Here is a 16,093-nt window from a genome sequence, read left to right on the forward strand (position 1 = left end):
ATAATTGCTCTGAGTCATACACCACTCCTTCTCCAAATCCTCGCCAGATGCAGTGTTGTCAATAAATAAATTGCTGGCTGCCTAAAGTGATAAAGGCACAGTCATTTAAGGAAAACCTGCAGAAAGTGACAGAGTGGGCTTCCCGGACTTTCCCTTGAACTCAGTTTACCTGATCGGTCTGTGCATGTGTGCCTGCACCCGGGTCTGAAAAGGGAGGAGAAATGGAGGAGAGTTTGGGGATAAGAATTGCTCAATCCAAGAATGAATAAATGAAACAGTAGGACTCCAATGAGTTTTATTGCCATTGAGTAGTTCCCCACTGGATATTCCCAATCTTACCCATGTGGTCAGGAAAGATAAAATGCAGGTGAGGTCAATGCTGCTTGTTCACCCGGTGACCAGGCATTCTGCCTTCTGGCTACGACTAATGTTTGGCCACCTTTGAATCCCTGATAGAAACGTGAAAGAAATCAATCTACCGGCCCTACGAGAGGCTCTAAAAGAAGTTCCACTGCCACAAGAGGCCAGCTGCACTAGATACCACTGAGCAGAAAGGAAGGATGATCTGGAAGATGTTAGAATTAACAGAGACTCAGCCCTGCCCACTTAGAGAATTCCAGGAATTAAGTCCTACTGAGAAACTTACGCCCTATTCTTTCACATAATGATGAACCATTTCTGAAATGTTATGTTCACACTTGTAGAAAGGAATGTAGAAAAAAATGTTCCTGCTCCACCAGTAGCCATGTAATCCCAAGGTTATTTATAATTACAAAGATTTCCCAGAATTCTGAGTAATCATCACCCATGTAACATACGCTAGCACAGTTATTGGCCCATTTATCACCCTGCTGCAGCCAAATTTTCTTTAATATTCGCGTTCCCATTGGTGCTCAAGACTTGCTATACCTGACACTCCCTGTAAGATAACCTCACAGGAATTCAGCTGAACTGGTTTTCAGTTTAGCTGAACTCCTGTGAGTTACAGGCAGTGAATTTTCCACCATCCTCTGCTCCACCTCTTGTTCAGGTTGTCAGTGGAGAATACGTCTGTTGTTGGTAAAGCTGTATTCCTCACATTCCTCACATTAAGCTGATATTCCTTCAATGTCAGCAAAACAAAAGACCCGGTCATTGACTTCAGGAAGGGGGGCATGCACATGCTCCTGATTACATCAATGTTGCTGAGGTCAACAGGGTTAAAAGCTTCAAGTTCCTAGGAGTGAACATCACCAATAGCCTGCCCTGGTCCAACCACATATATGCCACAGCTCACCGGTGCCTCTACTCCCTCAGGAGGCTAAAGAAATTTGGCATGTCCCCTTTGACCCTCACCAATTTTAATCGATGCACTATAGAAAGCATCCTATCTGGATGCATCACAGCTTGGTACGGCAACTGCTCTACCTGGGACCACAAGAAACTGCAGAGAGTTGTGGACACAGCTCTGCACATCATGGAAACCAACCTCTCCTCCATGGACTCTGTCTACACTTCTTGCTGCCTTGGTAAGGCAGACAACATAATCAAAGACCCCCACCCACCCTGGATATTCTCTCTTCTCCCCCCTCTCATCAGACAGAAGGTACAAAAGCCTGAAAGCATGTACCACCAGGTTCCAGGACAGCTTCTATCCCGCTGTTGTAAGACTATTGAACAGTCCCTTAGTATAATAAAATGGACTCTTGACCTCACAATCTACCTCGTTCTGGCCTCGCACCTTATTGTCTACCTGCACTTTCTCTGTAACTATAACACTTTGTTCTGCATTCCGTTATTGTTTTCCCTTATACTACTTCAATGCACTATTGTAATAATAACAATAATAAACCAAGTTTCCGATTTAATTTACTAACTTAAAGGTCTGGATGGACTCCATCTAGAGTCCTGCATTCAGTTCAGATAGTGCACTTCAGGTGGGTGTAGTGCAGATTTCAGATTTCAGATTTCAGGTGGGTGTAGTGCAGATCTGAGAGAATAATACTGGGGTAACCAGGTAATTCATGAGGACAGCACACATTGGGAAGCTCTACATTCCCTTGACTACAGAGGGCTAAGGGATGTTCTAACGATACTACTTAAGATGATTAAAGGAGTTGTTTGGATCTAGAAAAAGAAACTATCCATATCTATGACCGAGTCCAGAACAAGGGATGTAGGCTTAAAATTAGATCTGGGATCTCAGGAAGGATTTCTTCAACAAACTGTAGTAGAAATCTGGAACTCTTTCCACAAAAGCTAAAGGTTGAGGATCGTTCAAACTTTCAAAGCTGAGGTCAATAGTTTTCTGCTTAAGTGCATTAAAGATTACAGAGTTAAAGTGGTTCTTAACATAGTATTTTTTGATCAACTGTTCCAGTGTATGAGCTGGAGGTGGGGCAGAATACATGACTCATATTAAAAACTCTGTTGTACAGTAAACAATGTCAATTTACTCAGAAAACAGAGTCTCTGTAAAGAGTATGGAAAATAAAAATGGCACTGACCTCTTCAAATGAAAGCAAGATAATTTGACCCCAAAATGCAGCGCGGAGGGTATCTACCTATAAGTAGCATGCACTGTTAATCACTGTCACTTAGCAAACTTGATTGACAAGGAAAGGCTATGGTATTATTATATTCAGCCTTTCCTATAACTGCCAAAAATCCAAGTCAAACCCAGAGAATTCCCAGCTCTCACCTGGAGGGCATTAGAACCAAGCTAACTGTGGTACTGTCATCACATTCAGGTCAGGTCTCTGGGGCCAGGCTTCTCCCAGAAGGGTAATCTTGACAGAGTGGGATTGCATCTGAGTCCAGTACCCCTACCACCAGGCTTTTTTTCCATCTGTTTGCATTCATTGTTAAATTCCTCATGATGTGTTTACCTTTTCTGCCAGTCTGCCCAAGGTCTCCTCATAAACACAGATTTCTTCCGCAGACAGTGTGTTGAGAGTCCAATCGGCAGGTGGTTTGTACTGGCTCACCTACATCATGGGAATATCAGGATCATTAATGAATATATATTTGCTGTAAACACATGTACTTCTCATCAATGGCAATGGGACATCAAATTCAGACTAATATTTATTGATATAGGAAGATAAATCAAAAATGGCATAAATAGAAAAAGTCATGAAGGCAACTCTCCCCAACCTGTAAACACAGAAACACACTTATTTTTCCATGAACACAATAGATAATTAAAAGGCATAGAGACACAGACATCAGGGAATCCTCAAATCTCAAGGGCAGAAGGAGACATTCAGTCCATTACACTTCTGCCAGTCCTTTAAAAAAAGCACATGGTGTATTTAGTGCCAATCTCCCAACATGTTGTCCAAATCCCTGCAAATTGCTCATTCTCTTCCCTTTTGAAATAGTTTATGGAAGCATCATCCATCACTTTTTGGGTAACGTGTTCTAGCACCCAACAACCTTTTCAGCAGGAATATTTTTCCTTTAATTCTGTCCAAGATCCTTTGTCAATGATTTTAAAATGAGGATTATCGTCGCCAAAGGGAGTAACCTTCCTCTGTCTTCTGAAAACTTTTCATCACCCTGAAAATATCTATTTGGTAACCTTTTAATCTTCCCTGTTCCAAAGGCTAACTTTTCTATCCTCTAATCATAACTGATGGTCCTTGTCACTGTTAACCTCCTGGTAAATCAGCCTTGTTTTCCTTCTAAGGCCAAGATGTCATTCTTGAAGTGTAGTGTCCAGAATTGTCCACATTACCTGATGTGAAGCCTGGAAGCCCAACCAGAAATTTCTAAAGTCCAAGTTTAATCTGTTTTATGTTCCATGTCAATCAATGGTATAGCACCATTTTGCTTGGTATAACAAATGCCAATTTGTGAAATTTTTTTTATCCTGATTATCTAAATAGTAGCAGCCTCACACGACATACCAAATTGATTTCCCTGGTTTTATAGATATTTCTGATGCATGCAGAGTAGGACAGGTGACATTAGTCTCTCTCCATTGCTCATTTAAACAAAACCAAGTGTATGCACCAAATTACACAGTGTGAACCACACAAGTCACAGAGCTACAGCTGTTGGGAGAAGGGATCTCTTAATGACTTCAGGGACCTTGACCATGCATGTATGATCATTAACTATTTTCTGGCATTGATTCCAGGTATCCTGGCCATTGCCCAGATCATCCCTCCTGTTGCTGCTTCAGTACTGATCTGAAGGACTTAAGCAGAGAGAGCTCCTTCCTTTCTCTCCACCCTTTAACTAGCATGTTCATTGTGGTGTCTGAGAATCAGGTTGCCCACTCCATGCTTAGTTTGCCATTGCTTCACTAAACAGTCCCGAAGCTGCACAATACCTCCCACCAGTAGCTGTAGACAATGAACACCTCCACTTTAAAAGTAAAGGTGTGACTTCAGCTAGCACTGTGAACCCTTGAAATTATTCCCCAGTGGTTTGCTAATGAACTAAACATCCACAATGGTGCAACCACCATGAACTGTGCACATGAATATCAGGTTCAAACAGCCCAGGGACAAACTGATGTTGATCCTTCCTGCATTGCTGTGCTTAAGCGTGTTTTTCTGTTGGGGTGCTGGGGTAGTCTCAATGCCTCATCCATTGGCCAGCCACCTTACATCAGCCTAGATGATCCAAAGGACCAATTTTCTGGATTTGCAGCCATGCAGAAAGCCTTGCTGGCTAGTAGTGTGAGTGAGGATGGGTACCTATAACTCCTCAGCAATAGTAGGCAGTATGCTGGTGGTTTCCTGATGGGGGCAGCAGGCAAGCGATGCTTGCAGCAGGCATCGAAAACTAGGAAAGTCCTTATGCATCAGCAATCAATCCAGCTGTGAAGGAATGACTACCAGGTCAGAAATTAAATCAGAAAGTGCTGGACACACTCAGCAGGTCAAGCAGCATCTGTGAAGAGAGAAGCAGAGTTAATGTTTCATCCAAGACTCTTCTTTAGAACTGGGAAAGAGGGGAAACAAGTTAGTTTTAAGCTGCAGAGAAGGGATGGATAGGACAGTGGGAATATCTCTACTAGGCTGGGACCAAATGGGTTAATGTGGCATTTGGAGGCAGATTATGTTTCTTTGTCTGCGTTATGCGTTGCTAATTTCCAGCAGCTGCATTTTTTTATTATTGTTCACTGCCAGGTCAGAGTCAAACTTCACTCTCACACAAAACACACACACACATGTATCTGCACATATTCTCACATACACACCCAGCCCTGAGGCTTTCTGAATGTAGTTAAACATGGAGTGACTAACTTCAATAAATTATTTCATTGTGACATATTTTCTGCTGTTATAGTAAACTTTGGACAAGAACATGCATATGGTTCAAAGTCTCCAGTTGTGTATCAAGTGATTTTACTTGTAATTTAAATCTTCAGTAACAAATTGAATCAAGAGTTGATACCTCTGCTTGAGGAGACTTCTCAAGGTGATCAACTGTAAAAATAGATTCAATTTCATTGATGAACACCTTATAATCAACAAAGTCTGGTTCCTTGCAGGATTCATACCTAGAAAACAAGCAAATGTGTACAGTGTAAATTTAAAGCTTTGAAATTAGTCATTAGCACATAGATCTCAATGTAATGCTGAAAGAACATTTCATATGGTTTCCTTCATTTTAATTATTCCTATGTTTGTAATAATTTTTAATGGGGAAAAATGACAAAGGTAAAAATATAATTACAATGGTTTTAATACAGAACAATATTAACCATAGTTCATTCAAACTATTGCAAACATCATCTCATATAAAGATCATAGTTTCCAAAGTGAGACAATGATCTAGATTTTGTCTGGAAATGACATGCAAACTGTTGAATTTGTGAACATTTGCCCAAATTACTGACAGCAGCCTCCACATATCCATGTTTTACTGTGGGAAGTTTGCTGCTGGGCTGCCGACTGTGCTCTAACATTGGACTCCATAAGGAGTAAGATATAGCAACGGGAGGTTGCTGTGGGGAATCTGCCCTAAGAACAAGCTCCAGGTTGTGGGTGGCCCAGGGAGTGTCCTCTGTGTCTTTCAGTGTCTGCGAGGGAATGCATTAATTCACTTAGTTAAATTCACTTAGTGAATGCTTTAAGATATTTTTACATACTAATGAATATTTTATTTCCCTATTTTTAAATTTTGATTGTAGCATTTAAAAGCTTTTGACTGTGTTCTAAGTCAGGGAATATAGCTTGCTCTCAAAATCCTTTCTCCCTTTGGATGTGTTAGTTTTGGCCCCCTTGGTGATCTTATTTGTTTTTTCATTAGATCCAATATTTTTGTTGAGCAAGGACGTGCATTAGAGATCAGGCATACTTTGCCCCTTGTTCCTGTTTGGAAGAACCCTTGAGGTGGGTATGGGTTTATTTTTCAAATGAGTTGACCTTGAATTCTGCTCCACATTTGCCAAGAAGAAGGAGTGTATGAAATAGAAGCAGGAGTAAGTTATACGACCCCTTGAACCTGCACTGTGATTCAGTAAAATCACGGATGATTTGATTTGGTCCAAGCTCCACTCTCCTGCCTGTTCCCCATATTTTCTATTTATCAAAAATCTTGCTCTTGAATATATTCCACATTTTAGCCTCTGTAGTCTCTACGTTAGAGAATTCACAATCTTCTGATATTCCTCATCTCTGTCTTAAATGGGAGAAAATATGATCCCCAGTTCTAGATTTTCCAAACATACCCTCTCAGCTTCGTTCCTGTTAACCCCAATCAGAAACTTTCATATTTCAATAAGATCATCTCTCATTCTTCTCTTAACTGAGTCAAGACCCAGCCTGCCCAACCCTCCCTCATTGTACATCCTCTTCATCCCGAGAGTCAATCCAGTGAACCTTGGTTTGATCACTTATTTTTCTTTATTCATCTATGAGATGTGGACATCTCTGGAAAAGCCACCATTTATTGCCCGACTCTAAATGCCCTTGTTGGCCTATTCCAGAGGGCTGTTAAGAGCTTACCGTTAAGCTCCTAGCCAAGTCAAATATCAGTCAGATGTGTATGGATGGCAGATTCCCATACTTAAAGGATAGCAGTGAACCAGATGGAGTTTGAGGACAATTCAATCATTTTATGGATACTAACTTTCAATTCTAGATGGATTTTATAAATTAATTTTAATTCTTCAGCTGTCAAGGGGTGATTTGAACTCATGGTAAATGTGTTCCGATCATTAATCCAGGCCTTGTAGCGGTTGCTACTGCGGAATAAAACAAGACTCACTCGGAGGATTGCCAAACAGAACTGGTTTATTTTCCCGCCTTGCGCGGGCCCTTTAAGGGAGAAAACTCCCGCCCAAAAAACTGGCAATGACGTAAGTCCTACGTCATCAGGACTTTCCCGTGCGCGGGTTCTCCCCGTCGCTCGGAAAGACGAGGCCCGCCGCCATCTTGGGCCTCGTCGCTCCGACACCGCGCGACCCGACTGCCGAGCCAGTTCGCCCAACTAGACGGTGAGTCGCCACACAACCCCCCCCAGAACCGGCGAGACAGTCCCCAAGGTCCGTGGGCTGTGCCAGCTGCCGCTTAGGGGGGCGGCCTCTGTGTCGCGGCGTGGCAACCTCGACAGGCTGTTGCAGATCCAAATGGGCCAGTTTGAGGCGGTCCGCCGTGAAAACCTGTTCCCTGCCTCCAATGTCCAAAATAAAAGTGGATCCGTTATTCCGTATGACTCGGAACGGTCCCTCATATGGTCGTTGCAATGGCGCCCGAGGTGTGCCCCTGCGAACAAAAACAAACTTACAGTCCCGTAGTTCCTTGGGCTGGCAGGATGGGGCTTGACCGTGCCATGAAGTGGGAATCGGGGCCAAGGCACCAAGCTTCTCGCGCAGTCTTTGTAGGACTGCTGGGGGTTGTTCCCCTTGGTCCCGAAGGGCAGGTATGAAATCCCCGGGGACAACTAGTGGCGCCCCGTATACAAGCTCAGCTGACGAAGTGCGGAGGTCTTCTTTGGGGGCAGTGCGTATGCCGAGCAGGACCCAAGGCAGCTCGTCAACCCAGTTAGGACCCTTCAGGCGGGCCATCAAGGCTGATTTTAGATGGCGGTGAAAACGTTCCACCAACCCGTTTGATTGAGGATGGTAGGCCGTGGTGGTGTGCAGCTGCATCCCTAGCAGGTTCGCTAATGCAGCCCAGAGACTGGAAGTGAATTGGGTGCCTCTGTCTGAAGTGATGTGGGCCGGAACGCCAAAACGTGAGACCCAAGTTGTGAGCAGCGCTCGGGCGCAGGAATCAGTTGTGATGTCAGTCAGGGGGGTTGCCTCAGGCCACCTCGTGAACCGGTCCACGATAGTAAGGAGGTACCGGGCTCCTCTTGAAACCGGCAGAGGGCCCACGAGGTCGACGTGTATGTGGTCGAACCTCCTACGGGCAGGCTCGAACTGCTGTGGTGGGACCTTGGTGTGTCGCTGGATTTTTGACGTCTGGCAGTATGGACAAGTCCTGGCCCACTCGCTGACCTGTTTGCGCAGGCCATGCCAGACAAACTTGCTGGCGACCAGTCGGACAGTAGATCTGATGGACGGGTGCGCCAACCCATGTACCGAGTCAAAAACGCGTCTCCGCCAGGCTGCAGGGACTATAGGGCGGGGCTGACCAGTCGCAACGTCGCAAAGTAGGGTCCGCTGACCTGGACCAACCAAGAAATCTCGGAGCTGTAGACCCGAGACTGCAGTTCTGTAGCTGGGCAGTTCGTCGTCGGCTTGCTGTGCGTCAGCTAGGGCCGTGTAGTCGACACCCAAGGATAGGTTGTGGATGGTTGGTCTGGAAAGTGCATCAGCGACAACATTATCCTTTCCGGAGACATGTTGGATGTCAGTTGTGAACCCGGAAATGTAGGATAATTGTCTCTGCTGACGAGCTGACCAGGGATCGGAGACTTTGGAGAAGGCAAAGGACAGAGGCTTATGATCGGTGAAAGCGGTGAAAGGCCTGCCTTCTAGAAAGTATCGGAAATGCCGGACCGCCAGATACAGCGCTAGAAGTTCCCGATCAAAAGCGCTGTACTTCAGTTCGGGCGGTCTAAGGTGTTTGCTGAAAAATGCCAAGGGTTGCCAGTGGCCTTCGAGTAGCTGTTCCAGTACCCCACCCACCGCGGTGTTGGACACGTCTACCGTGAGGGCAGTCGGGACGTCAGTCCTGGGGTGTACCAGCATCGTGGCATCCGCCAGGGTGTCTTTGGCCTTAACGAAAGCAGCCGCAGCCTCGTCAGTCCAGACTATGTCCTTGCCCTTACCAGCCAGCAGCGAGAACAGAGGGCGCATGATACGGGCTGCTGCAGGGATGAAACGATGGTAAAAGTTGACCATCCCAAGGAATTCCTGTAGGCCTTTGACTGTGTCGGGGTGGGCAAAATGGCGGATAGCATCCACCTTGGCGGGTAGGGGTGTTGCCCCGTTGCTGGTGATTTTGTGGCCGAGGAAATCGATAGAGTCAAGTCCGAATTGGCACTTGGACGGGTTAATCGTGAGGCCGAAATCGCGGAGGCGGGAATACAGCTGGCGGAGGTGGGAAAGGTGTTCCTGGCGGTTACGGCTGGCGATCAGTATGTCGTCCAAGTAAATGAACACGAAGTCCAGGTCTCGGCCTACCGCGTCCATCAGCCGCTGGAAGGTCTGCGCGGCGTTCTTAAGGCCGAACGGCATCCGAAGGAATTCGAACAGGCCGAATGGGGTGATAATCGCAGTTTTGGGGACGTCATCCGGATGGACCGGGATTTGGTGGTATCCCCTAACGAGGTCCACTTTGGAAAAGATGCGGGCCCCGTGTAAGTTCGCTGCGAAGTCCTGGATGTGAGGGATGGGATAGCGGTCCGGGGTGGTGGCGTCATTCAGCCTGCGGTAGTCACCGCAGGGCCTCCACCCTCCGGTGGCTTTGGGGACCATGTGCAGGGGGGAGGCCCAGGGGCTGTCTGACCTGCGAACAATCCCCAGCTCCTCCATGTGACGGAACTCTTCCTTTGCCAGGCGGAGCTTGTCTGGAGGTAATCGCCGTGCTCGGGCATGAAGGGGTGGCCCTGTGGTAATGATGTGGTGTCGTACCCCATGTGTGGGCCTAGAATTTGTAAACGAAGGTGCCAAAATCGATGGGAATTCGGCCAGGAGCTTGGCGAAATCGTCGCCAGAAAGGGAAATGGAGTCCAGGCGCGGGGCTGGTGGGCTGATTTCTCCCAGGGGATAGGTCCGGAGAGTGCTAGAGTGAACCAACCGCTTCCTTCGCAGGTCAACTAACAGGTTGTGGGCCCGAAGGAAATTGGCTCCTAGGAGTGGTCGGGCGACGGTGGCAAGGGTAAAGGTCCAGGTAAAACGGCTGCCGCCAAAGTGTAATTGAAGGGTACGGGTGCCGAAAGACCGTATCGTTGTACCGTTGGCGGCATTGAGTAGAGGACCTGGTGGCCTGTCACGAGTGTCGCGGCCTGTCGGGGGCAAAATACTGACCTCCGCTCCAGTATCAACGAGGAAACGCCGTCCAGATTTCTTGTCCTGAACGAAGAGGAGGCTCTGTCGGCGGCCATCCGCCGTAGCCATCAGCGGCGGCTGGCCCTGGCGTTTCCCTGAAACTTGCAGGGTGGGCGGCATCGACGGGCCTCCGCACCCCACCTCTGATGGTAGGAGCACAGCTGGTCACCCATGTCGTCGTCTGCGTTCCTGGGGCGTGGCTGCTCGGTTGCAGGGGCCGGGCGAGGCGGGCGTTGGGCTCGCGGCCTGGTGATTTGACTGACGGACGAACCGCTCTCGCGCTTGGCCCTCCACAGGACATCTGCCCGGGCGGCCACCTCACGGGGGTTGCTGAAGTCGGCGTCAGCTAACAACAAGTGGATGTCATCGGGGAGCTGTTCGAGGAAGGCCTGTTCGAACATCAGGCATGGCTTGTGTCCCTCGGTCAATGCCAGCATCTCATTCATTAGGGCGGATGGGGATCTGTCCCCCAGGCCATTCAGATGAAGCAGGCGGGCGGCGCGCTTACGACGGGAGAGGCCGAAGGTCCGGATCAAAAGGTCTTTGAAAGCCGGGTACTTATCTTCCTCCGGAGGCGACTGGATGAAGTCTCCAACCTGGGCGGCTGTCTCTTGGTCCAGAGAGCTAACCACATGGTAGTACTTCGTGGAGTCGGAGGTGATCTGCCGAAGGTGGAATTGCGCTTCGGCCTGGTCAAACCAGACACTGGGCCGAAGTGTCCAAAAGGTGGGCAGCTTGAGGGCCACTGCGTTGGCTGCTGCGCTGTCGTCCATTTCGTGGGTCCAAAAGCCGTTTGGACCGTCGGGGTCACCAATGTAGCGGTTGCTACCGCGGAATAAAACAAGACTCACTCGGAGGATTGCCAAACAGAACTGGTTTATTTTCCCGGAGAAAACTCCCACCCAAAAAACCGGCAATGACGTAAGTCCTACGTCATCAGGACTTTCCCGCGCGCGGGTTCTCCCCGTCGCTCGGAAAGACGAGGCCCGCCGCCATCTTGGGCCTCGTCACTCCGACGCCGCGCGACCCGACTGCCGAGCCGGTTTGCCCGACTAGACGGTGAGTCGCCACAGCCTCTGGATTACCAGAGAGAACCACTGTGCTGCCATAATGAAAAGCAGTATTTATAATCTACAACGTCAGGCAATATGACAGTTTGTAATGTGTAATAATAATTCTGTATCTCCTGCAAAATAATAATGAACATACTCTTGCATTTATGTTGATTCTTTTATCACTTTAGGATTTCCCAAAGTACCTTACGATGAATTAAGCTCTGTTTGTGCTGTTACTGCTGCATAGTGGGGAATGTATAAATCCATCTCTATACAGGGTCCCACAAACAGCAATAAGAAAAAATATGAGATAATTTGTTTTAGTAATGTTCCCTGAGAGATAAGATGAAGTGAAACCAAACTCAAGGCAAACCACATTTAAAAATTAATCATAACACTATATTTTGAGACGTTTTTGGTGCTATTGACTTTATAGACATTTGCAAACTTTTGAGGGGTAAATGTTGGCTAGTGTACCAATGAGAGTGCCATTGTTCTCCTTTGAACAACATTTTACGATTCACTTAGTGGCTTTGATTTCAAGAGCTCCTGGCTTAAGCATAAAATCAACCAAAATGTACAGTATTTACTTACACTTTCTCAAGTATTGCCATCTCTGAAGGTTGCAATTCAAACCCATCCAAATCAAGAGCCCTTCTAAAGTTAGTCTTTAGAATACGTCCACTGTTCAGTTTGTCAAAATCCTTCATATGATCACCAATCTTGGCGCGGGTTCTGTATACCTGAACCGGCACAAAGTAGCTGAGGAACAGTTGACATAGAGTACACCCCAAAACACTAACAGTTAAATACGCAGTTATTTCATCATATCCACTAAATGGGGCTCAATCACCTTGCTAGTTCAAATGTGTTTGCAGCTATGTTTGCTGCCATTCTTTGCTCCTGTTTTCATCTTCTTAACAGCTTTTGTATCTGTATTTGCATACTTTTCTTGGACAATATGGAAAGACTGGCAGGCTGCACTCTGAAAGCTGCTTCCATGACTCTAATCAGCCAATAGAGCAGTTAATTCTACATGGTGGGAAGATTAATGGGTTCCCATGTGATGCAGGGGGTGGACAAAGTGATCTTCCTGCACACAACTCCTGCAGATGCAAGTAGCTCACTAGGTACTGGCCCAGAATTCAGAACGTTTGCTCTGTTTTCCATTTGTCAGAACTAGTGAGTTTGAATTCTGCATTTTGAGACTCGGGCTGACTGGTAAAAGCTACCACTAAACCAAAAGCAAGGGAGAAGAGAAGGTTGATTTGGGTTTAATTTTAGATTCCCTGTAATTCCCCTTTATCAAGGGGGCAGAGGGGAGCAGCAAAACAGACCTGAATAAAGTACAGGTCCTCCCAGATTACGAATGCCCGTATATATGAACGTGATTTGCCGGCTGCTGCGTGGCTGCAGGCATCTTCTGCCACCTGGGGACTCAGTTTGCAGACACATTTCCGACTTGCAAACTGTCCGGGTTACGAACAGTTTACAGAACAGAACCCTGCTCTAACCCGTCTGCTGCAACACAAGGAAAGCCAAAACGAAGATGGACTTCATTTGAAAATTTACACCAACACCATACATTCAGAGCCCTTTGGTACTATTGGTTTTATAAACTTGGACTTTTTTAAATGTTGTTTTTATTTTGGGCTCTTATGTTCCTTTAGAAGCCTCGTACTGCGTGCTCACTCTGTTTATGCCCAAATGCCCAGTCACAGGCTCAGAATTAGTGCAGAGAGCTCATGGGGTTGTGGGCATTTCCTTTATTCATTCAGAGGAAGGTTTATCACAGTGTTTATAGCTCACCTCCCTTTGTCCTTGAGCTGTATGGTTTGCTGAGAGGTAACCACATTGCTGCTGGTCTGGATGAAGGCAGCAGATTTCCCTCTCGAACGTACATCAGAGGAGCAGACAGGCTTTCACAACCGTCTGGCATCTTTATGGTCATTATTCCTAATAAATAAGTTTTTCAAAGCTGGATTCATTTATTTACTTATTTCAGTTTAAATTCCCTGGCAGTCATGGTGAGATGTGAAGTAATATCTGCAGACCATTAGGCCAGTAATAGACTCTATTGTACGGGGTATGGTAGTGTGACAGCATGTTACACTACCATACCCCATGGGGTAGAGAAGTTTACAGAGAATTTTAAAACCGGGTTGTTGCCAGACCTTGAGCCAATGTAGGTCAACATATACAGGAACCATGACTGGGGGATTTGATCCAAGTTAGGACGCAGCAGCAGAACGTTGAATGATTTATGTAGGATGGACAGTGGCTTGATGTGATATTGGAAATGGGAAATTGTATGGTTGGAGTGAATGGAAACAGTGCACTGTGATAATTTGTGCAAATTATGTTTACCTTGGTTTTGATTTTTTGTAAGATGCACTTAATGTCATTTGAGGCCCCCTGTTCATGGATTCTCTTTGAATCATTCAGCTGATGGATCTCACTCATCAGTTTGCTGTACCTGTAAGAACAAAAGAAAAAATTTCAAAGATGAGAAAGTGCCCAATGAGCTCCTGATGCACCATGGCTGACAACCAAATTAACCAGTTCCAGGACCCACCTCTCTGTGTCCCAGATCCAAAACTGCTATGTTCAGTGTCCATCTCAGCACAGCCAAGGGTCCATCTGCAAGCCCCACGTTTCCCCAAGGATAGCAGAATTTCACACACACACTCCCCTTCCTCCAAATACAGTTCAAGGTCTTTCTCACTACAGTCCAGGTCGTTTTACCACAGCCCTGGGTTCAACCCTCCTGAGCCCAGGGGCCATGCTCAACATGACTCGGGGTGAAGTAAATGGGTCGTTTTCAGACTGGAAGGAGATAACTAGTGAAGTACTGCAGGGATCAGTTCTTGGTCTGCAATTGTTCACTATTTACATTAATGACCTGGAGAAAGGAACAGTATGTAAGGTTTCCAGATTTGCTGATGATATGAAAATAGGTAGAAGGGCATGTTGTGATAGCGATACTGTGATTCTGCAATGGGATAAAGATAGATTGAGTGAGTGGGCCAAATACTGGCAAACGATGTGGAGAAGTGTGAGGTCAAGCACTTTGGTAAGAGAAATCAAAAGGTAGGTTATTATCTAAATGGAGAGAGACTGAAAGTAAGTGAAGTACAGAGGGATCTACATGTTCTGATGGCTGAATCACAAAAAGCTAACAGGAGGGTCCAACAAGTAGTTAAGAAGACTTTGGCCTTCATTGCAAAGGGGTTGGAGTTTAAAAATAGGGAGGTTCTGTTGCAATTGTACAAGGTGTTAGTGGGACCTCACCTGGAATATTGTGTATAGTTTTGGTCCCCTTATCTAAAAAAATGATATTGTAACATTGGAGACTGTATAAAGGAGTTTCCCCAGGCCAATTCCTGGGATGAGAGGGTTATCCTACCAAGACAGACTAAACAGTTTGGGCCTGTATTCTTGGAGTTTAGAAGAATGATGGGTGACATTATTCAAACACATGAGATCCTAAGGAGGCTTGACAGGGTAGACGGTGGGATGGTTTCACTAGTGGGAGAGTCTCGAACAAGGGGATGTAACTACAAAATAAGGGGCCGGTCATTTAAAGCTGAGGTGTGTAGAAATTTCTTCTCACAGATCATGGTGAATCTCTAGAATTCTCTGCCCTGGTGGGTGGTGGAAGCTGAATCATTAGAAGTATATAAAGTGGAGGTGGATAAGTATTTGATATATCAAGGACTAGAGGGGTATGGAGAAATGGCACAGAAGAGGAGTTGAGGCCATAGATCAGCCATGATCATATTAAATGGTAGGGCAGGCTTGAATGGCCTGATAGCCTATTCCTGCTCCCATCTTCTTGTGTTTTTATGTCCTTGTGAAATCAGCACATCTGGGACCCAACCCTTCACAACCCAGAAGCCATCTCATCAAACCTCAGCATTAAGCCCCTGACTGCCCAAGGTCCCATTCTCCAAAGTCTATTGTGCTGTGATTCAGCATCCAACTCATAATGCCCCAGGATCCAAATCTTCATGGCGTAGGGTACAAAATGCCATGGTCCAAGGTGTAACTCACCATGGTCCAGCGTCTAACACACCATAACTGAAATCCAAGTCTGCGTGGACCAACATTCAAGCAGCTCAAGTCATGACAAAATAATGTAGGTTAGTGAAGACAGGAGCGATTGAGATCCACTGCAGGGCAGGATATGGGCCATGGGGTTTTGCATGAGGTGAAGTTTACAATGGGTGGAGTTTGGGAAATCAGCCAGAGAGTAATGGAGTAATCAGTGATCTTCAGCTGAGCTTCTAGTCATCTTTCCCATGAGATTCACTGTGACTGTGACCAATGTGAGAGCTTTCTCCTTGTACTCTGAACTCATTAAAGTATTTGACATAGTCAACCAGAGCATCCTCATTCAACATCAATCCTTTGAAGTTCACCTAGTGGCTGCTCAGGCTTATTACCCATTCACTTGTAACCAGAGTATCTCCAGCAATAGTTTCTTCTATTTTTTTTCCCTGATCTCTACGATAATAGGAATGCAGTTAGCCTGGGCTCCATCTCACATCACTTGTGCAAAGAGTTAAGAGAGATTAAGATTTCCCTACATACAAAT

At 46.1% G+C, this 16,093-nt stretch overlaps 1 protein-coding gene across 1 annotated transcript in view; it reads right to left on the minus strand.

The window, feature by feature from the left end:
- LOC127584565 (uncharacterized) overlaps window positions 1-16,093 on the minus strand; it is a 72,905-nt gene that overhangs the window by 5,494 nt on the left and 51,318 nt on the right. Inside the window, exons 16-19 of the mRNA XM_052041338.1 lie at window positions 13,864-13,972; window positions 12,091-12,239; window positions 5,392-5,497; window positions 2,868-2,966 (exon numbers count right to left, since the gene is read on the minus strand). Of these exons, the coding sequence (XP_051897298.1) occupies window positions 2,868-2,966; window positions 5,392-5,497; window positions 12,091-12,239; window positions 13,864-13,972 (463 nt within the window). The remainder of the gene's footprint in view (window positions 1-2,867; window positions 2,967-5,391; window positions 5,498-12,090; window positions 12,240-13,863; window positions 13,973-16,093) is intronic.

This window comes from Pristis pectinata, chromosome 30, assembly GCF_009764475.1.
Source record: "Pristis pectinata isolate sPriPec2 chromosome 30, sPriPec2.1.pri, whole genome shotgun sequence".
NCBI classification, from domain to species: Eukaryota; Metazoa; Chordata; class Chondrichthyes; order Rhinopristiformes; family Pristidae; genus Pristis; species Pristis pectinata.